The sequence below is a fragment of the Apodemus sylvaticus genome, chromosome 17 (genome assembly GCF_947179515.1).
Source record: "Apodemus sylvaticus chromosome 17, mApoSyl1.1, whole genome shotgun sequence".
Classification (NCBI taxonomy): domain Eukaryota; kingdom Metazoa; phylum Chordata; class Mammalia; order Rodentia; family Muridae; genus Apodemus; species Apodemus sylvaticus.
Genome location: NC_067488.1, coordinates 51,898,802 through 51,919,830, shown reverse-complemented (window position 1 = coordinate 51,919,830; position 21,029 = coordinate 51,898,802). Strand labels below are relative to the sequence as shown.

Below are 21,029 nucleotides of genomic sequence, written 5' to 3'. Positions count from 1 at the left end.
CCATGGAGTCTTGTTTCTGTGTAGACTGCTTGCTGTGGAGTCTTGTTTCTGTGTAGACTGTCTTCCATAGAGTCTTGTTTCTGTGTGGACTGTCTTCCCTGGAGTCTTGTTTCGGTATAGACTGTCTTCTGAGGAGTCTTGTTTCTGTATAGACTGCTTTCCATAGGGTCTCGTTTTTGTGTAGACTATGTTCCGTGAAGTCTTGTTTCTGTGTGGAATGTCTTTTGTGGAGTCCCGTTTTTGTGCGGACTGTCTTCTGTGGAGTCTTACTTCTGTGTGGACTGTTTTCCGTGGTGTCTCATTTCTATATGGACTGTCTCCTATAGAGTCTTCTTTCTGTGAGGACCACCTTCTAAGATGTTCTGGTTTTGTGTAGACTGTCTTCTGTGTTGTCCTGTGTCTGTAGGGACTGTCTTCTCTACTGTCCTGTGTTTGTGTGGACTGTTTTCTATGGTGTTCTGTTTCTGTGTGGACTAATTTCTGTGGTAATTGTTTCTGTGTAGACCATCTCCTGTGGAGTCTTGTTTCTGTGTGGACTGTCTTCTGTGGAGTCTTATTTCTGTGTGGACTGCCTTCTGGGGAGTCTTCTTTCTGTGTGGACTGCCTTCTGGGATGTTCTATTTTTGTAGGGACTGTCTTCTGTGTTGATTGTTTCTGTGTGGAGTATTTTCTATAGAGTCTTGGTTTTATGTGAACTCTCTTCTGTGGACTCTTGTTTCTGTATAAACTGTCTTCTGTGCTACTTGTGTTAGTGTAGATTGTCTCCTGTGACATCCTTTTTCTGTGTGGACTGTCTTTCCTGGAGCCTTGTTTCTGTGTGGACTGTTTCCTGTGGTGTTTTGTTTCTGTGTAGACTATCTTCCATGGAGTCTTGTTTTTATATGGACTGTCTTTCATGGAGGCTTGTTTCTGTGAAGACTGTCTCCTGTGGAGTCTTGTTTCTATGTAGACTGTATTCCATGGGGTCTCATTTTTATGTGGACTGTTTTCTGTGGAGTCTTGTTTTTGTGTGGATTGTCTTCTGTGGAGTCTTGTTTCTGTGTGGACTATCTTCTGTGGAGACTTATTTCTGTATGGACTAGTCCCTGTGGAGTCTTCTTTCTGTGTGGACCATCTTCTGTGATGTCCTGTTTTTGTGTGGACTATCTTCTGTGGTGATTGTTTCTGTGTGGAATATCTTCTATGGAGTCTTGGTTTTATGTAGACTGTCTTCTGTGGAGTCTTGTTTCTGTATAAACTGTCTTCTGTGATGGTTGTGTCAGTGTGGACTGTCTCCTGTGACGTTCTGTTTCTGTGTGGACTGCCTTCCCTGGAGTCTTGTTTCTGTGTGGAATGTTTTCTGCAAAATCGTATTTCTGTGTGGACTGTATTCCATGGAATCTTGCTTTTGTGTGGACTGTCTTCCATGGAGTCTTGTTTTTGTGTGGACTGTCTAACATGGAGTCTTGTTGTTCTGTGGAATGTCTCCTGTGAAATCTTGTTTCTGTGTGGACTGTCTTCTGTGGAGTCTTCTTTCTGTGTGGACTCTCTTCTGTGATGTCTTGTTTTTGTGTGGGCTATCTTCTGTGGTGATTGTTTGTGTGTGGAGTATCTTCTATGGAGCCTTGGTTTTATGTAGACTGCCTTCTGAGGAGTCTTGTTTCTGTATGGACTGTCTTCTCTGCTGCTTGTTTCTGTGTGGACTGTCTCCTGTGACGTGATTTTTCTGTGTGGAGTGTCCTCTGTGAAGTATTGTTTCTGCGTGAACTCTCTTCTATGTTGTTTGTTTCTGTGTGGACTGTCTCCTGTAATGTCTTGATTCTGGGTGGGCTCTCTTCTGGGATGTCCTATTTCTATGTGGACTGTCTTCTGTGGTGATTGTTTCTGTGTAGAGTATCTTTGGTAAAGTCTTGCTTTCTTGTGGACTGTCTCCTGTGATGTCTTGTTGTGTGGACAGTCTCCTGTGGAGTCTTGGTTCTTTTTGGACTGTCTTCTGTAGTGATTGTTTCTGTATGGACTGTCTTCCTTAGATTCTTGGTTCTGTGTGGACTGTCTTCTGTGGAGTCTTGGTTCTGTGTAGACCATCTTTGGTGTTGTCCTGTTTCTGTATAAACTATCTTCTGTGGTGCTTGTTTCTGTGTGATCTGTCTCCTGTGATGTTTTGTTTCTGTGTGGACTGTCTTTTGTGGTGTTCTGTGGTCTGACTTCTGTGGTGTCCTGTTTCTTTGTGGACTGTCTCCTGTAGGATCTTGTTTCTTTGTAGACTGTCTTCCATGTAGTCTTGTTTCTATGTGGATTGTCTTCTGAGGGTCTCTTGTCTTCATGTGCTTTTTATCTGCTTTAGCTGGAATTGTAGCCCAATTGTATAATGAGGGAAATAAATAATCCTATTTTGTGAGTTTCTGTCAAGGTTCAGCTTAGATGACATTTATTGAAATTCTGACAACAGTACCTGGAGCACAGTAGGAGTTCAATCAGTGTGACCAGCACACAGTAGGTGCTTGGCCAGTGTAACTTGTTCCCATTAGTGCTGATGATGGTTTGCTGAGTGAAACTTAGAGGGTAAGCCCAGATGGTTTGAAGTTGTTATTTCCCTGTTCAGCTCCCAGAACACCAGGGGCAGCACTAACCTGTATAGACAGACTTTCTCTATCACAGGAACAGAGAGTTGACTTGAATTTCTCTCTTCATTGGTTTCTGACCTGGGCAGAGGCAGGTTAGCTTGGCTGTTGGGAAGCCTGTGCTGCTGGGGCTTGAGGTAAAGTCAGAAGTCTGGTGCTGTCAAGAGCTTTGGGAAGCCGCCCACGCCCTCCTTTGTGTGGTCAGGTGGTTGGAGAGGCAGGACACAGAGAGAAGCATGGGATGCTGGCTACACCCACCTTCCATGCATTTGCCTTTAGGATTCATTGAAAACACATGGATGAGGGCGTTGCTTGGAGCTTGTGGGTAGAGGCTCTGCCAGCCATGCAGGAAGCCTCTGGGCAGAGGTGCAGAGTGGGGAGGGAGGAGGGATTTACTTGGGAACCCAGCTTGGCAACTCTGTTGCCTTTCTCTCTCCAGGACGTCTTGTGATTGACCTCCTGGTCACTGCTGTACAGATGTGTCTCACCCCTCTGGGGAAGTGCAGGTGCTGTTCTGGAAGCTGCTATTTCTAGTGATTGTGACTAGTTACAGTTGAGGAGTCGGTGGAAAGCAGGCAGTATGTCCTGCACTGTCACACTGCCAAACTAATGACCCTGGCAGTGCTTCATCCTGGCTAACTGCATTGCCTGCTTCTGAGCATCCTACAGCCCAACCTTAACAGAGAGCACATGTGAGAGCCAGGATAGCACTCCCATGTCAGGAGTGCTAGGAGGACCTCGCCGTGCTCTTCATAGCTCTGTGGTCCAGAGGGTCTGGTGCTGCAGTGTGATCAGGTAGTGACATTAAAAACACCTGATGTTTCCCTGTTGGTTTGCTAAAAAAAAAAAAAGATACTAAGAAAGTTAAAGGGGGCTCGACAGTTGGCTCAGAGGTTAAGAGCATTGACTGCTCTTCTGAAGGTCATGAGTTCAAATCCCAGCAACCACTTGGTGACTCACAACCATCTGTAATGAGATCTGATGCCCTCTTTGGAGTGTGTGAAGACAGCTACAGTGTACTCACATATAATAAATACATCCTTAAAAAAAAAAAAAAAGGAAAGAAAAAAGTTAAAGAAAAAAGACACCTGCCAGGTCAGAGACCAGGATTCCCATGTCTTGTTACAAGAAGAGCAAAACCAGGTGTAGAGTTTCCTGAGAAAGACTTCCTCTGTCTTCCCTAACCCTTTGCAGGAAGGTTTGCCTAGGGTTCTGAAGGGCTTGCTGGTGAGGGGCTCCAGACACTGCAGGGCTTTGGGAAGCAGATGGTAGGCAGGTTGTGACTTCTCTTGGCACTGAACATCACCTGATGATCTACACACACACACACACACACACACACACAGAATATATGTGCACACAATAATAATAAAAATGGTTGGGTTTCTCTGTGTAGCCCTGGCTGTCCAGGAACTTACTCTCTAGACCAGACTGGCCTCAGACTCAGAGATCTGCCTCCTGAGTGCTGGAATTAAAGGTGTGTGCCACCATGCCCAGCCTAATAAATGGTTTTTTGTTTGTTTGTTTCTTTCTTTTTAATTTGTTAGATTTGTTTGTTTGTTTAGGAGTGCTCTGTCTGCATGTACACCTGCATGCCAGAAAAGGGCCTCAGATCCTGTTACAAATGGTTGTGAGCTACCGTGTGGATGCTGGGAATTGATTTCGGGACCTCTGGAAGAGCCGTCAGTGCTTTCAACTGCTGAGCCATTTCTCCAGTCCCTAATAAATGGTTTTAACGCTAAAGCCCTGGCTGGGTAGTCATTTAAGTGCTCTCAGAAGTATGGTACATAAAGAGACCTACAGGAAATTATTTGAAATGCAGCTAATGATTTATATACTTATAAAATCCATTTTAGATATATTTTCATTTTTTAATTAATTGGCTGTATGCTGTCTAGCTGTATGTGGGAGTTTGCATGTTCATGCAGGTGCCTTCCATGGTCAGAAGAGGGCATGAGATTGCCTGGAGCTAAATTACAACAGCGATAAGTAGGACTAACCTCCTGCACTGGTGTGTCCCAGGAAGTGGCACCCATGTCAGTCAGAGCGAGGACCCTGTGGGGAGGTAACTGAGGCATGCGCCGTGGTACCAGATAATCAGAAGAATGGCCAAAAAGACCTGAGCTTGTGTTTGAAAGACTGGAAAGCCCTTGCCTGAAGCTGAAGCAGCAATTACAGTCTCTGGACTGCCTGTGATTTTAATGCAAGACTACAGTTTTTAAAGCCAAACTAAGGAAAGTGTGCTTTTTCCAGCAGTGTATCGTCATTGCGATTGGCCTACAAGGATCTGGAAATCCAAAGGAAGAAAGATGAAAGACTGACCCTGAGTGGCCAGAAGGCGGCGGAAGCTGAGCGGCTGGGCATGGGCTTGGGGAGCTGCAGGAGGTAGGGTCTGCTGGGCGGGGTGGGAGCTGCAGGAGGTGGGGTCTGCTGGGCGGGGTGGGAGCTGCAGGAGGTGGGGTCTGCTGGGCGGGGTGGGAGCTGCAGGAGGTGGGGTCTGCTGGGCGGGGTGGGAGCCTGGGCTGCTGGCTCACTATGCAGGGTCCGCCATGGGCTCTCTCCCTCCGTCTCTCAGCTTCCTTGCTCTCTGCTTTGCTCTGCTACTTAGTACAGTATGTTGAGGGCTGGAGCTTCGTGGGTGGAGTGTGCTCGAAGCCCTGGGCTGGAAACCAATGTTGGGGATCCACTTAAGGCCATTCTGCGCTCCAAGGGTCCTTGCTTGCCTCAAAATAACCAACCAATAGGGATAGTTAGTTGAAGCTTAGTAGCGTGTGCCTCAAATCCTAGCTCTAAGGAGGTAGAGGCAGGAGGATCAGGAACTTTAAGGCCAGCCTGGGCTATATAGCAAGACTAACCTAGGTTACATGAAACAACAGGGTGTGTGTGTATGTGTGTGTATGTGTGTGTTTGTGTGTGTGCGCATGCGTGCACACACATGATGACAAATGGCACACCTTGTTCTTGGAGAGAAGGAAGTAGGTATGAGTTTCCGTTAAGTGTGCACTGGAGTGGATGCCTCAGCCACACCCTTTGCATGTGGCTTAGTCCCTATGGGACAGCCCAGTCCTTATAATGGCTTCCAGTTTCCCAAGCTCAAACTGGGTTCCCAGCCCTCCTGGTCACCTTGTGTTTGTTCAGAGTATGTCTCAGATGATCCTTTTGTTTGGTAAGATGAAAACCTTTGGAAAGCCAATGATGTAATATTTCCTGTTTTATTCTATCCTTTGAAGTGGCATCTCCCACTCGGTGACTTCAGACATGCAGACCATTGAGCAGGAGTCACCCACACTGGCAAAGCCGAGGAAGAAGTACCAGGAGGACCCAGAGGACTCATACTTCAGCTCCAAGTGGTCTGAACAGAGCAGCAGGTATGGGTGGGTGTGTTAGGGGTTGGCCTTCGGCTCTGCCTGTAAGCTCTGGCTGACAAGCATCTGTGTAGGAACAAAGGCGGGGGAAACAGTGTATGGAGCCGGGCTAACAGCTAGGAAAAGGTTTGTTGATACAGTTAAAAACAGGGCTAAAATTAGAGCTAGGCAAGATGCACTGTGTACTGTAGGAGGTGAAGGGCCTGTCTCCAGGGCAGGACTGGAGCACCACGCCCAGACCTTCAGCAGCTCCTGTGCTAGAACACTGGCTTTGGAAAGCTGCCATCAAATCCAGCAGGAAGAGTATTTGTATATGAACTTCTTCATGAAAGCCATGGCTGTTCTCTGAGGGAACCCATGGTACCAGGACAGCCTGGTCCTGTTCTTTTGTGTCTACTGTCTGCTGGGGCAAAAATCTGTGACTAGCGTAAGGCTGATTTCAATTGAAGACAAGGGTCATCTTGAATAGAGTTGTGTTGTCAGGGTCACCCAGAAGCTGACTTTACAGGAAATTGGGATAGTTTTGACATAGCATGAAGTAGGTACAGAAAGCTGGAACCGGGTTGAGTGCCGGCCATGCCACCTAAGAGCCACGTAGCAATGGCCAGGTTATTAACGCACTCTGTGCTGCAGCTTCCTTGTCTAAGTGAGGGATCCTGGCTGCGCCTGCCTTGCAGGACCCACAGGGAGAGCTGAGGCACTATAAAGCACGTGGCTCTTCTGCTCTCCGGCTTCTCTTGTGGCCTATGAACTCACCTAGACACATGGCTGCGTGACTGGCCAGCTGGGGCCATTACCCGTGCCCAGGACCCTTTCACATCCAGAGTTGGTGAGGATGGGACACATCTGTCAGTGATGGTGCTGCCACCGTCACATAGCCGTCCTGGTATCACAGGGTCAGCGGGCATGGGTTTGGTAGTGGGGCAGTCATAGGTTATGGTCTCTATGAACAACTATGAAACTGTTGACTTTCCTACCCAGGCTTCTGGGAAAGACACTGTGCAGACAGCTCTCGCACCTCTCTTGTTTTTAAGCACAGCTCAAAGTTACTTGAGTCTCAATATTTTAGAAATACTGAGCTGGCTGGCCCATGCCTCCTTGCTGGCCTAGCCAGTGGCTGCGGCCTCTCTAACCTGCAAATGCTTCAGTAGCATATGTGGCTGTCTATACTGGGCCAGCTGGGAAAAATGAGATCTATCTCATACAGGAGAAATTCACGTTTGTGATTGGACCCAGAAACCACACATCAGACCCTTTCACATTTGGATTTAATAAGGGCTGTACTGGGGACTGAGGACCCTTGTGCCTCCCCACCCATTGGTGACTTCCCTGCTCCTTAGTAATGCCCAGGGAGGGTGGTGTAGAAGAGGCAGAGTCACTTTTCATGGAGAGCCAGTTCTGGGCTCAGATAGCAGGGCAGGTGAGAGAAAGGGAAAGGGTTCTGGGTAAGGTCTCCTGCTGAGTGGAACATTGCCCATCCCCACAGCCTCAGGTCTTGGAGCCTTCAGAAACTCCTTGAATCAACCAAAAGGGTCAGTCCCAAAGGCTTAAAGCCCTCTATGCCAGGGACCAGCTCCTCAGTCTGAAACCTGGGGGCAAATGGTGTTTAGCTGTACAACAGAGAAACTTTGATGTTGTGTGGGTGTTGAGCTAGGCTGAAGGGCACTAGACTGATTTCCTGTGCGGGGCCCATAACATTGTACTGTCTGTGTTCAGAGTCAACCTTTATATATGCCTTGGAACCTCCAGAAACCTCTCTCTTCCATGAATCAATCACAAGGGTCAGCCACAAAGGCCACTGTGCCAGGGACCAATTTCAGTTTGAAACCTGGGGGTAATTGGTGCTTGTGTAGAGAAGAGAGACATTGGTGTCTTGTGGATGTTGAGCTGTGGGTTGTCTAGGGACAGATTCATCCCTCTAGTTCCCTTGATGACCACAGTGACATAGCAGGGTTGAATGAGGTGCTTTGGCACCAGAGGTGAAGCAAACACACTCTGAAAGCCAGCATGTCGGTGCCACAGAGTGCTTTTACTGCTTCCAAATTATTCATCAGCCATTAGAACTTTCATATTGTGAATCATGGAAAAGTGCTGTTTCTATTAAGCAAGAGGGACATATCCTTGCATTGTGTTTGTAGTGAGTTCCATTATTTCCAGACTGGAAATGAGGCATTATTGTAGTAATGCATTCAGAATAATGGAAGGGATTGATTTGCTGAGCCCCACAGTGTCCAAATAGCTTTTGGTGGGGATGTGACTGACACAGGACAGTGTGCTGTTAGGACTTTGACAGTAACTGCAGGGGTGCATTCAGAGGGAAGGAAGGTGCAGCGTGAGGGCCAGCATGAAGGGAAGAGCTCACAGGGAAGCAGGGCCCAGAAGTCGAAGCCCATGCTGGGTGAAGGTCAGTGATGGAGGAGCTGCTGAGTGACTGGGTATCTCCCAGAGGGCGCCAGAGCAGAAAGTCCCTGTGAGTGAGTGAGGAGTAGGCAAGACCCCATGTGTGGCCTGCTCAGGGCACCTATGCAGGTGGCATCTTCTTTTGCAATTTAAAGGTACCCTGATGCTCCCCAGTCCAGATGTGTTTTTTCAGTCAGGTAGATGAAGAAGGTGCCTGTCTAGGGACGGTGCTGATCTCCTCAGCACTAAGTTCTAGAGCTTCACTGTTGACCAAAAACCTGAATATCTCAGCTCCTACCTATCTGAGGGACCACCCAACCTCTTCTCAGCTGTGCCATAGGGCATCACAACTGTCCAAGGGGGAGGAAGAAGTCTCAGCAGCCTGAGCCTGCAGCAGAGTGAAGGCTGTGCCTCTTCCCTGAGGCCCTCGGCATGCTTGGCTGCAACCCAGCTGCTGGGAAGACCTTAGAAGGAGTGCCTTGTGTCAGCTCATGTCCATTGGCCAACCTAGTGCCTGTCACAGGTGCTCTTCAGCACATGACTGGGCAGGGAAGTTAGGTCCCCCATACCCAGAAGCAAGAGACCCCAGTAGGGACGGCATCCACAAGTACTCCCGTCACTGTTCCTCCCTTTCCAGCAGGTACTTTGATGACCCCATGGAGTTAAGAAGCAGCTCCTTTTCTAGCTGGGATGACAGTGCCGATTCCTACTGGAAGAAAGACAGCAGCAGAGACCCTGAGCCTACCACGAGAAGCACAGGCTCTTCAGACAGGTAGGAGCTGCAGACTGGGGAGCGGGGTGCCTCAGTCTTAGGACCTGGGCAATACCTGTGTCATGCATGTGCTGTGCTCCTTTCGGAAGTGACTGGGCATTGGGAGCACATGTCAGAAACACCTGTGGCTGTTAGAAAGTTCCCTAGGGATTGTCAGTCCATGGGTCAGTAGCCTGCCTCGTGATGAGTAGTCAGTCACCTTCACCCATTTGAAGACTATCTGCAAACTATAGGAGTCCCCTTTTCCTTGGAAATAGTTCTGGTCTATGCTGCAGTCTGGTCTATGTTCCTCGGTATACATGTGTGGGGCAGGGAGTACTCTGTGTGTGGTCCTAGTGATATATGTATGGGATGTGTATACCTGCATATATATGTGTGGTGCTAGGAATATGTGGGGGTGTATGTGGGGCTGATAGCTATAGGCCAGAGGGTGTGGTGGGTTAAACCCAGCATCCGAGGCACACTTGGCAAGCACACTGTACTGAACTACACTGTGCCCTTTTCAATTTAATTTTATGTTTTATTTTGAGGCAATGTTTCATTGAGTTGCCCAGCCTAGCCTCAAAATTGACATCCTCCTGCCTCGGCCTCAGATTACAGCTCATGTTACCACATCAGAACCGATTCAGTTCTCATAATTTCAACTAACATATGGCCATGTAATGACCATCAAGAACAAGGCACAGGACATTCTGTTGCCCCCAAGTCCCTTGCTCTATCTTCAGCCACAGGCCCTTGCCAGTTTGCTTTCTGATCTTCCTGTGCAGGAAGTCCACAGATCCTGTGGACTGTTCATCTAGTAACTGCCTCTGCCCATCTGGCTCTGAACTCTGTCAGCTGACTGCAGAGACTCAGGTTGGGGTGGCCTCCACAGCTTACCTGTTGAAGAGCTTCCTCTACAGTTATAGCAGGAGGCCATCAGTTATTGTCCACACAAGGAACTTTTCACATGTAACCCGAGGTCACCCCACAACTGGGATGTCCTGTTAGCCCATGCGGTTTATACACTGTGTGGCATACAGTGTTGCCCTCGTGCCCTCACCCAGTGCAGTGGGTGTTTTCTAACCCAGCTGCGGTGCAAGTCCACACCAGTGGACGTGTGAACTGAGTTTGCATCAGCAGTTTGGTGTTTTCTGCCGTAGGCCCAGTGCTCGCCGGAAGCCAGACTATGAACCCGCTGGCAGTACAGACGAAGCCCAGAAGAAGTTTGGCAACGTCAAGGCCATTTCCTCGGACATGTACTTTGGAATTCAAGCCCAGACAGATGTAAGGGCACAGAGAGCTCCTATAGTAACCCTGAGAACCAGGAAGGAAGCTTAGCTGTGGGGACTGTGTGAGGACAGGCTGTTGAGAGAGCAGGCACCAGGCCAGGCACTCCCAGACCACAGCGCTGGAGCCCAGGCCTGCCTGAAGCGCCTGAGACACTGAGGAGTCAGGGGACCCAGTCTCACTGCTGTCCTGCCTCTCTATGGAGAACAGCATCAGTCAGTAGCTTTTGAGTAAATTTAGGTGGTTTTTATGTAGCAACAATTGTTCTCAGTCAGTTTAAGCACAGTTACATGAAGCCTGGATATGTTTGTGGGCCGATGCTGTATTACCCAGCTACTGTCTCAGAAACAAACACGTGCACCCAGGAGTCTGGCTGAGCTGAAGCTAAGGCCGTCCTTTCCCTTTGCCTCCCAGTGCTCAACTGCAGGGAGCAGGGTGAGGGTGGGGAGCTGAACTCCGACCAGCCATTCCCTGGGGTGCTGGTTTGTCTCAGAGCAGAGGCCTCATGCCAAAGGGATCTCTCCAACACTTACCTTTAAATCAGTGGGCTGAAGGGCAACTCTTGGAAGAGCACTTGCCTAACATACTCAAAGCCCAGGTTCCAACCCCAGCGCTACACACACACACACACACACACACACACACACACACACACACGCGCGCGCGCGCGCGCGCGCGCGTACACACGCACGCACACACACACAAACATGCAAGCACACGCGCACATACACACACATGTCCTTGCAGGCATTCAAATGGATGTGCTAAGAGGTGTGGGCGTTTGTAAGGTGTAGCTGAGGCAAGTGTGAGCTCCAGCTGGCCCTCAGACTCACCACACTTCGGCAGTGGCGTGAAAGCTGCCCCCACCCACCTGTGACCTCCACCATTGCAAAACACACCCATCTCCAGGCCCTGGCGTGGGGTGGTGTGGGATGGCATGGGAGGTAGAGAGTCAAGGGAACAAACCCACCCCCACCCCCCATCTCTCTTCAGCAGTTCTTGGAGTCTGACTCTGCCTCTTTTCCTGTCTAGTTTGAAACCCGGGCGCGGCTGGAGAGGCTCTCTACCAGCTCCGCCATAAGCTCTGCGGATCTTTTCGATGAGCAGAGGAGGCAGACTACAGGTGAGGGCCCACAGGCTCCAGGGCAGCCACCGCGGCCACCGTCCCAGCACGCGCCTCCCGGGGACCATGCCTTCCGAGACTCCCGCCCTGCACTCATGCTTTGTCCCTACGTGAGCAGTGAGAGCTAAGGTGTCCCCAAGACTACATCATGGCACTCATGCCACAGCACCCCTGTCATCTGGCAACTTAGTATCAAGAACATTGTTCATAGAGGAGGCAGGGGGTTCCTGTGGCCTGTGAGATGCCAGCCACCGACTAGTTGGCCTCTGTCTCCTGTCTGTGGAGTGGTTGATGTGAGGTAGGTAAGGGATCAGTCCTGGAGTGAGCCCCAGGTGCCACCTCACAGGCAGTCAACCCTCAGCACGCAAGTGGGAAGGAGCGAGTAGCTGTCTGAGTAAGACACAGTGCGGCTTGGGATGGGCAGATGGAGAGGAAGGGCCTGACTCCACTGCCCTGCTACATCTCTATACGAGGTATCTGGTTCTTCCCGGGCTGGAGTCCATCCTTGAGGTGTGGGCGACCTCAGGGTCGGCCGTCCATTGCCCAGACAGAGCTGCACCTTCTGCATTGGCCTCTGTACTTCCTATCCCAGAAGGCCTGCATGGACACGCACACAGCCACTGGGCCACAGGGTGAGCATGAAATGGCAGCAGCCTCTGAGGTCATTTCAGAAAAAGAACCCAGAAAAGGAGGTCTCAGGAGCCAGCGTTCCAATCTGGGTGCTCTCTGTACGCTGGTTTGCACTACCCAGCCAGACTGGCTTTGGTGTACAGCAGGCCTGAGCGTTTGTGTAGGGTAACCATCCTGGCTGCACACCGCCTCTCAGACGTGTGGATTGGATGCAGCTTCCACAGAGGAGGAACAGGGTAGTCTCAACTGTCTGGAACTTTCTGTGTGGAGGTTTGGGCCTTAGATACAGCAGCACTGCCAGCTTCCTGGGCTTAAGATAGGAGAACTGTCGTAGGCTGGCGTGTGCGGGCGGGGCGGCAGGCAGGTAGGCAGGAGTGCTCAGAGACAGGCGGGCCAGCTGGCTGCTGTGGTGCCTACAGAGCTGGGCAAGGGCCCACCCTTCCTGACCACAGCTGTAGGGGCTGTTGTTTGGCAGCCCTGACTCCTGGCTTCAGTCTGACCCTCACCTCCTAGCCTTTTGTCAGGCCAGCTTCCTGCTGTGATGTGACCCTGGCATAAAGGCACTCAGCTTCCTCAAGGTCTCCCAGCAGAGTGCTTGCCCTGGCAGTGCCAGAGGCAGTCCGACAGCTCAGTCCCAAGACCAAGGCTGTTGAGAGCTTTTCTAATTAATTTCCTGGAACATTAACTCCAAAACATTATTGTTAAAACAAAACAAAACAAGAAGAAAACAGAAAAGGAAGCAGAGCTCTTTGAAGCGAGCACACCCTTCCACCCTGCACGACTTACAGAGCTCTGGCCAGCTCCTCCCGCCCCAACCACAGAACAGAGGTCCCCTGAGCTCTGGTCCTGGGTCCATAGCAACTTGGGGTCTTGGGAGGTACTCCCTAGGGTGCCAGGCTGTCCCCTGACTGTGGCTGGTACTCTGCCTTGAACAGAGCTGGCCCCTCTACTGAGCCCAGGCATGGGACTGTTGAGGCCACCCCACCTGGGACATCAACAGCCACCACCCTGAGCTGCTGTTTGGCCTTCCAGAGGACTGCTCATTGCCATCTGGAACTCATTCTGTAGACCAGGCTGGCCTCGAACTTGGAGACCTGCCTGCTAAGAACTCCTTATTTGACAGGCACTTGAGCAAAGAGCCTACGCTAGTGTCAGAAGCAGGTCTGTGGCCTCACCCTCATCACCAGATCAAGCAGTCTGGGGCTCATGGCCCATCTATGTGCTTCCTGGGAAGTAGATGCTTTATGGGGTGATTAGACATTGTGCATGGTACTCAGGGCTGATCCCTGCTAGAGATGGTTGAAAGACTGAATGAGGAACATGAAAAGCACCAAAGGCCTAGCACAGCAGGGCCAGGGAGTGTGTGGAAAGGATGGGGTTCTAGGGCCGTAGATGGCAGAGTAGGGGAAATGGACAACCATGTTAGTTTTCCACTTTCCCACATATCCCTTGCTGCTTTTAGCTTGTATAAGTAAATTGTGTATGTGTGTGTGAGTGTGTGTGTAAGTGCGTGTCTTTGACTGTGAGTGCGTGTTGGGGACAGAGACTGATGGGACTCTTCCTCCTTCACCACCTGTTCTCTAAGGCAGGTCTCTTAATTGAACCCAGAGCTCACAGATCGCAGTAGTCGAACTCGCAGGTTGCTCTGGGAAGTCCACAGTCTGCTCCCTTCAGTCTGGAATTGCAGGGTGGGCTGCCACACCTGTCATGCTCTGTGATCTGAACTGTCTTCACACTTGATGAGTACTTTATCAACAGAGTCATCTCCCAACCCCCTCAGTGTCTCTTTCAAGGGCAGATTGTTCCAGTGTAGCATAGCCTCTGGCCCCACATCCTTGCTAAGCTACCTCCGTGTAAAGTTGACTCAGGGGCCAGGCATGCAGCCTCTGTGGGCATGCGGGCGCAACTCTGGGCTCAGTGTGTCCTCAGGCCTTTACCTGCAACCTTCTCACCCACACCCTCAGGCGGCAGCGCCCTGAGGCCCAGATTCTAGCTCACTCACTGACCTCTGACATTAGCACATCGGAAGCCGCAGTGCCTGGCTCAGACAAGAAGATGCAGGTGTTTTGAACCTTGTGGCACTCGCCATTCGTAAAGTCATTTCAGACTTTTCTCATGATTGGTCTCATTTAATTTAGAATGAGAATTTAGAAGAGCCAGGTCTCATTTCTGAGTTCGAGGCCAGCCTGGTCTACAGAGTGAGTTCCAGGACAGCCAGAGCTACACAGAGAAACCCTGTCTCAAAAAAAACCCAAAATCAAAACAAAAACAAAAACAAAAAAAAAAAACAAAAACAAAAGAAGAGCCAGGTCTCCACTGGGAGAGGAGGAGGAGGACAGCCCCGAGAGCTGGATGTCCCCAGGCTCCTTGTCTGCAGCCCCTCCCATGCTGTTCAGGCCTCTGTTTGCTGTCTGTCCTTTCCTCATCTTGGCTGCCCCCATACCCCCCTCTTCTCTGGTAGTTCAACCCATGTGCTAGAGCCCTGTCTTTGGGCTAATGTCCTGTCCTTGTGCCCAGTTGCCAGTTTTCAGCCTGGCTCCTTTGACCTGCCTAGCCCTCCCTCCAGCTGCCCGAGCCTGCGGGCACACCTCAAGCCTCTGCATGTTTGAGCCTCACTAACGACAGGGGTGAGGCTCCTGGTGACCGGATCACAACTGATCTTTCTTGGGGAGCACCTCTTTCTGTGCCCTTGACACTTGACAGAGCCCTTGCCACCTGTCTGTTGAATGAACGAGTGAATGTATAGAGAATGAGCGGAGGCTGCCTGCTGCCCCCAAGGAGCCACAGCCCTTCCCAGAACCTCCAGTCCCCCATGGCCAGTGCTGGACTCGGTGATATTCCTGATTCCGTTTTGAGCCTTGAGAGCCACTGGACATAGTCTCTTGCCCCCCTTGCTAAGGTGGCTGAAGGAACTGTGTGTTGAGACCAGTACTGCCCACTGAGCCCTGCCCTACTGCAAGGTCCCTCTCTCTGAACACAACTGATGGCTGGAAGGAGGCAAGAGAGCAGGGTGGGGTCACTGAGCTCCACGTCCTTAGAAGAGGAGCAAGCTGGCATCTCTCTGTGCAGGAAACTACAACCTCTCGAACGTGCTGCCCAATGCCCCGGACATGGCGCAGTTCAAGCAAGGTGTGCGCTCCGTTGCTGGAAAACTCTCCGTCTTTGCCAATGGGGTCATGACATCCATTCAGGTGAGTAAGGTGACACTGGGGCTCCCGGGGGCTCTGGAGCTGCCACTGTGACTGGGGGCTGTGCTGCAGAGCAGCCCGGGCATCGTGAAAGCCTGGCGCAGTGAAGTACACTGTAATACTGTCTGTAACCACAGCCACTGGGGCTGAGGCAGGAAGATACTGAGCTCAAGGCTTGTCCAGGCTGAGACCCTGCCTCAGGACAGTGTTTTCTAAGTTCCCACTGGGATTCATATATTTCCCCAGATCTGAGTTTAGAATGGAGAATTCTTTTTTAAAAAATTTAGATTCATTTATTTTATTTTATAGATATGAATGTGTTTGCCTGCATGTGTGTACATATGTATGCATGTCTGGCCTCACAGAAGGGACTAAGTCCCCAGAACTGTAGTTACAGATGGTTGTGAAATGCCATGTGGGTGCTAGGAATTGAACCCAGGTCTCCTGTAAAAGCAACAAGTGCTCTAAACTACTAAGACATCTCCCAGCTCCACAGATAAAGGTGTGGAAACCACCCACTGTCTCCCTTCTGGGATGACCCCTGTAGCGTTCTGCTGTGTCTTGTTTTACTTCCATCTTTCTTCCTTCCTCCCTCTCTCCCTCCTTCCCCTCTTTCTTTCCTTTCCTTTCAGTCAGGGTCTCTCTGTGTAGACTTGGCTAACCTGTAGCTTCCTGTATAGCGATTCCCCTGCCTCTGCCTCCTGAGCGCTGTGATCAAAGGCGTGCGGCACCATGCCCGGCATTTTGTTTTGAAACAGGGTCTCACTGAGTATCCCAGCTGCCTTGGAACTGGATTTGTACCAGGTTAACCCAAAACACCCAAAAACCCACAGAGCTCTTTGCCCTCCTGGGTACTGGGATTCAAGGAGTGTACACCACCATTCTGGCTACATGTGTATGTATGTATGTATATATATATATATATATATATATATATATATATATATATATATATATATATATATATAATGTTTTTTGAGACAGGGTTTCTCTGTGAATCCCTGGCTGCCATGGAACTCTCTCTGTAGACCAGAGGCTGGCCTTGAACTCAGAAATCTGCTTGCCTCGGCCTCCCAGAGTGCTGGGATTATAGGCGTGCGCCACCATCACCCGGCTGTGTTAGACTTAATTCAGTTCATACACAAGAAGGCAAAGGGGGATCCCATTTATGACAAGGAGGCTGTCTGAGATTGTGTGAACATCTTACTTCTGGAATCTTCTTGGCTGTGCAGTCATTTTAGAAGCATTCTATTAGGATGAAACATGACCCTGAGGAGTTGGCTGAACTGACACTGCCACTTAGGGTCCATGGAGGCTTCTAGTCTGCAGACCAAGCCTGCTGTGGCCTTGTTGGGAATGTGAGGGAGAAGAGCGCCTAAAACTGCAGAGGCTGGGAGCTCTCCTCCCTCCTCCCTCTCTCCTGCCCGCTCCTCCCTCTTCCCTCCAGTGGGCATTTCTTCAGTCCTCCTAGCACCAGTGCCCTGGCAGGTAGTATCCCTGATTTGTGGGTGTGGCCTTCCTGTATTTAAGAATTCTCCCATTGTGTCCCTATTTATAAATGAGGAAGCAGAGGCAGTGATTGAACCTCTGCTCAATGAGCAGGGACTTCAGACAGATCCCTCAGTGCTCCCATCACGTGTGCTCCCCAGACAGCTCAGGACATGGCCCTGGGCCCCAGCCCCTGTCTTGCAATCCTTAGTATAGCCTGGGAGCTCTTGGCCTTGGGCTCCTCCCATGAGGTATAATCCCAGGCAGATCTCCAACCCCCTCTTGCCCTCCTGGCCATGGAGAGGCTGAGGCAGTGCTGGCACCACTCGGCTGCTCGTCATGCAGAGACTGTGGCCAGTGACAGAGCCAGGTGTCCCTCACCCCTCACCAAGAGCAATGGTGTGGTGTATGCCGGCAGGGCACAGATGCAGTGTATTGGTAGTAAATGTTGGTCTGGTTCTCTCTAGGATCGCTACGGCTCTTAATCCTGGGGCCAGGCTGTGTCCAACCCGGTAAAACTCCACTTCATATTGGACCCGAGACCACATCTGGCTGCGCTGAGGCCACAGCTGCTTTGCAGGCAGGCTCTACTAGGTGGCAAGGCACCTGCACATTTCTGAGTTTTCGTGTTTCCTTTGAGACATCCCCATTTCTATGGAGTGGGGCTTTGCTTTCATTTCTGGTTTAGGTTAGCTCCTTCCATCCGTCCGTCTGTCCATCCATCAAGCATATCCCTGCTTTATCTTTGGGGCATCTTTAGTTCCAAGAACCGGAAACCTGAGCTGCTAGCTCCTCCCGAACCTCTCTCCAGACCCGGGACCCATGAGAGGATCCGTGGACTGTGGACTCAGGGCTGCCGCACCAGCTGGTGCTGGCTGGGCTTGGGAAATAAATCCACAGCACATGCTTCTCACTGCAAAGGAGCAAAACAACAAAAACAAAACAAGACCAGAAGTGCCCAGCCCCAGCTGACAGATGGCTTCGTGTGTGTCCCACACAACAAGGCGATTTCAAACAACACACACTTAAAGCCATCTGTCACTCTGTAAATTCACTATTTTGTACATTCACTACTCTTAAAAGTGTTCCCTGGTCAGTCTCTTTAACAAACCTGAGTTTCTATGATGCCAAGGGCATTAACTGCGGCCTGGGAATAAATAGGGTGTTGCTGTGTGACAGGAAGAGCGGCCCAGCCAATGGCTCCCAAGTGCACTCAGAAGTCAGCAGTACCAGGAGCTCAGGCTGAGGAGAAGACAGCAGCAATGCAACTTCAGGATGAGGCTCCGATCTGGGAAGAGGGTGATTACAATCGGGTAGTTTTGTTAATATTTTTTTATCTTGACCTTGATATTCCAAAAGTTACAGGATAGATGAAAATCGATAAAGTCATTTGGCTGTGTTTTAGACAGCACCAGAATATATTGTTCAGTGCAATTTGGAATTTGATGAACCAAACATGTGATTTCAGATGACTATTTTGTGACTCTTTCTTAAAAGGTCCAATTTGTAGACTTCTAAATATAACACACAGCACAGCAGACCGTTGCCTTGTTCTCATTCCTCAAGAGCCTTTGTAACGGATCACTGTAGAGCGGGCATTGGGTGACTGCCACTTGCTGGCCACACCCATGCTACCTACAGGCGGGACTGATGGATGTCATCATCACAGCAGTGGGCAGGCGGGGGCCTCTGGGACATGACTGGCAGGCAGCCTTCCCCAGCACACCGCAGCCACAGCACATGGCTTTACCTGTAGGTTGGAATGTCAGGATCAAGGTGTGCTGAGGGTGGATGTTCCCAGAGGCCTCCCTGACGTGAGGGGAAGAGGTGCTGTTGGTGCTACCCCTTCCCTCTTTATCATTTCAGTGTGGGGCTGGGAGCCAGGGCCTTGGACACACGAGGCACTGAAAGTGCTGCTCGGCCATCTTTTGACAGGGATGCCCCAAGGCCCAGCTGTCCGTCAACATGGCCAGGGGGCAGCAGTACTAACAGCCCACAAGGAAACTCGGTGGCAGAGACAGATCTGTCCAAACCCATCCCACAGTATGCCCTGTGACGCACGCTTGTGGTGAGAGGCTGTGGCTCAGCAGTAGAAACCCTTGGGTTTCATCACCATACCAACTTTATTGTATAAAGCTTTTGTATAAAGCTACTGTATACTAGCTTTATTGTATAAAGCTAGTTGAATTGGGAGGAGTTCTTTTGTTTGTTTGTTTTTCTGTTGTTATTTATTTTATTTACTTTATGTATGAGTGTTCTATCTGCATGTACACCTGCGTGCCAGAAGAGGGCTTCAGATCCCATTACAGATGGTTTTAAGCCACCATATGGTTTCTGGAAATTGAACTCAGGATCTCTGGAGGAGCAGTTAGTGCTCTTAGCCTCTGAGTCGCCTCTCCAGCCCTTTAAAGCTAGTTTTAATTGTTGGCTGAGTGAAACACATTTTTGAATCTTTTCTTTTTTAAAAAAGATGAGGACAGGACTGGAGAGATGACTCAGTGGCTAAGAGCACTGGCTGTTCTTCCAGAGGTCCTGAGTTCAATTCCCAGCAACCACATGGTGGCTCACAGCCATCTATAATGTGATCTGATGCCCTCTTCTGGTGTGTCTGAAGATAGTTTAGGTATGTTCCTATACAATAAATAAATCTTTAAAAAAAAAAAGAGAGAGGCCAACTGGAGAGGTAGCCCAGGGGTTAAGAGCACTGACTACTCTCCCAAAAGACCTGGGTTCCTTTCCCATCACCTACCTGGCGGCTACAGGTCCAAGAAATCCAGCATCCTCTTCTGGCTTCTGCAGGAACTACATGCACGTGGTGCAACACACACACGGGCAACACACAAACAGTAAGCAAATAAATACATACATAAATAAATAAATACATAATACATAATAAATAAATAAATAAATAAATAAATAAATAAATAAATAAATAAATAAATATGTGGCCCTGCAGCAGAGCACTTGCCATCACCCACTGTCTAGAATAGACAGACGAAACCCATCCAGGAGCTGCTGGGAAGCTGCTGAAGGTTGGGTCTGGGGCTGTGGGAGGTGATTTCTGAGAGCAGCCACTGTTGGATGGGAAGCCCAGAGAGCTAGCGAGGGAGTGGTAGAGAAGCCCTGGAGATAGGCTCTGGCAAGCAGCATTTTCTCCAGAACTCTTGGTTAAGATGCAATGGTTCAAAGTAACCCTGGGAGGGCTAGCGAGATGGCCCTGCTATTGAGAGCACTTACTGCTCTTGGGGAGGACCTGAGTTCTGTTCCCAGCACCCACATCAGTTGGCTGACAACTCCGGCTCCAAAGCATTGCACACCCCTTCTGCTTGCAACATGTGTATGTCACACATACTCATTGTGGGACCATGAAAGGCAGTCTGGTCTGGTTGAGTGAGGCTTACTCCGGAGACCCAGTAGAATATTGTACAAGGGACAGAAGCAGTGAGCTGTGCTCCCAGAGACTCAGGCTCATCCTCCTGACTCCTCAGCTCCATAATCCTGTGGCCATCCTTCACATGGGGCCACACCCCAGGCGTTCTGGCTGGACTCCACCCCCACAGTCACCTGGCTACAGTCAGGTTTTCCCTGCCCCACGGTTGCCTGGCAACAGCCAGGTGACCCAGCCCACACTCTAAAGGGGCTGCCGGCCCCTCCTGGCTCTCTTGCTTTTCTCTCTTGCCCTTGTCTTGGACCCTGCTCCCCTTCTCTCCCCATTCTTCTCCCCTCTTTCCACATGGTCATGGCCAACTCTCACCCTTTTATCTTTTCTTTCTCTCTTCTCCTATCTCTTTTTCTTTTCCTGCTTTTCTATAATAAAGCTTAGAAACTATGGACTGTCTCTTCTTATCAAAACCTGCTGTGTGGGAGCAGTGAAACAGGCCTCGGCGTCTCCAGCCTCAGGAAAGGACCAAGACTCTTCCCAGCCAGGCTTCCTCTACAGGTACCTGGGAGGCCCATGCCAGAACTGCACCACCTTCTGGGCAAAGAACTCCTCCCTAGCTGGGCAGGCTCCCCTCCACAGGTACTCCGGTGCCCGCCATCCCTATATGGGTATGTGCAGGGGCACCCGCTTGTTTTCCCTACACCTCATGACTCATACCTTTGAGGCCAGCCTGATCTACATAAGTTCCGGGACAGCCACAGAGACCCTGTCTCAAAACGACACAAAGAGGTAAGTGCCAGGCAGGAAGGGGT

At 50.2% G+C, this 21,029-nt stretch overlaps 1 protein-coding gene across 6 annotated transcripts in view; it reads left to right on the top strand.

Moving 5' to 3' along the window:
* Arfgap3 (ADP ribosylation factor GTPase activating protein 3) overlaps positions 1 to 18,373 on the top strand; it is a 51,387-nt gene extending 33,014 nt beyond the window's left edge. For 2 of the 6 annotated variants that reach the window (XM_052160151.1, XM_052160148.1), the window contains exons 10-16: positions 4,857 to 4,985; positions 5,831 to 5,968; positions 9,003 to 9,137; positions 10,280 to 10,403; positions 11,439 to 11,529; positions 15,229 to 15,350; positions 17,303 to 18,373. In XM_052160151.1, coding sequence (XP_052016111.1) covers positions 4,857 to 4,985; positions 5,831 to 5,968; positions 9,003 to 9,137; positions 10,280 to 10,403; positions 11,439 to 11,529; positions 15,229 to 15,350; positions 17,303 to 17,320 — 757 coding nt within the window. In that variant the 3' untranslated portion in view covers positions 17,321 to 18,373. Of the gene's footprint in view, positions 1 to 4,853; positions 4,986 to 5,830; positions 5,969 to 9,002; positions 9,138 to 10,279; positions 10,404 to 11,438; positions 11,530 to 15,228; positions 15,351 to 17,302 lie in introns of all 6 variants that reach the window. The other 4 variants (XM_052160149.1, XM_052160147.1, XM_052160150.1 and 1 more) reach the window with 3 other exon arrangements.
* The last annotated feature ends 2,656 nt before the right edge of the window (positions 18,374 to 21,029 follow it).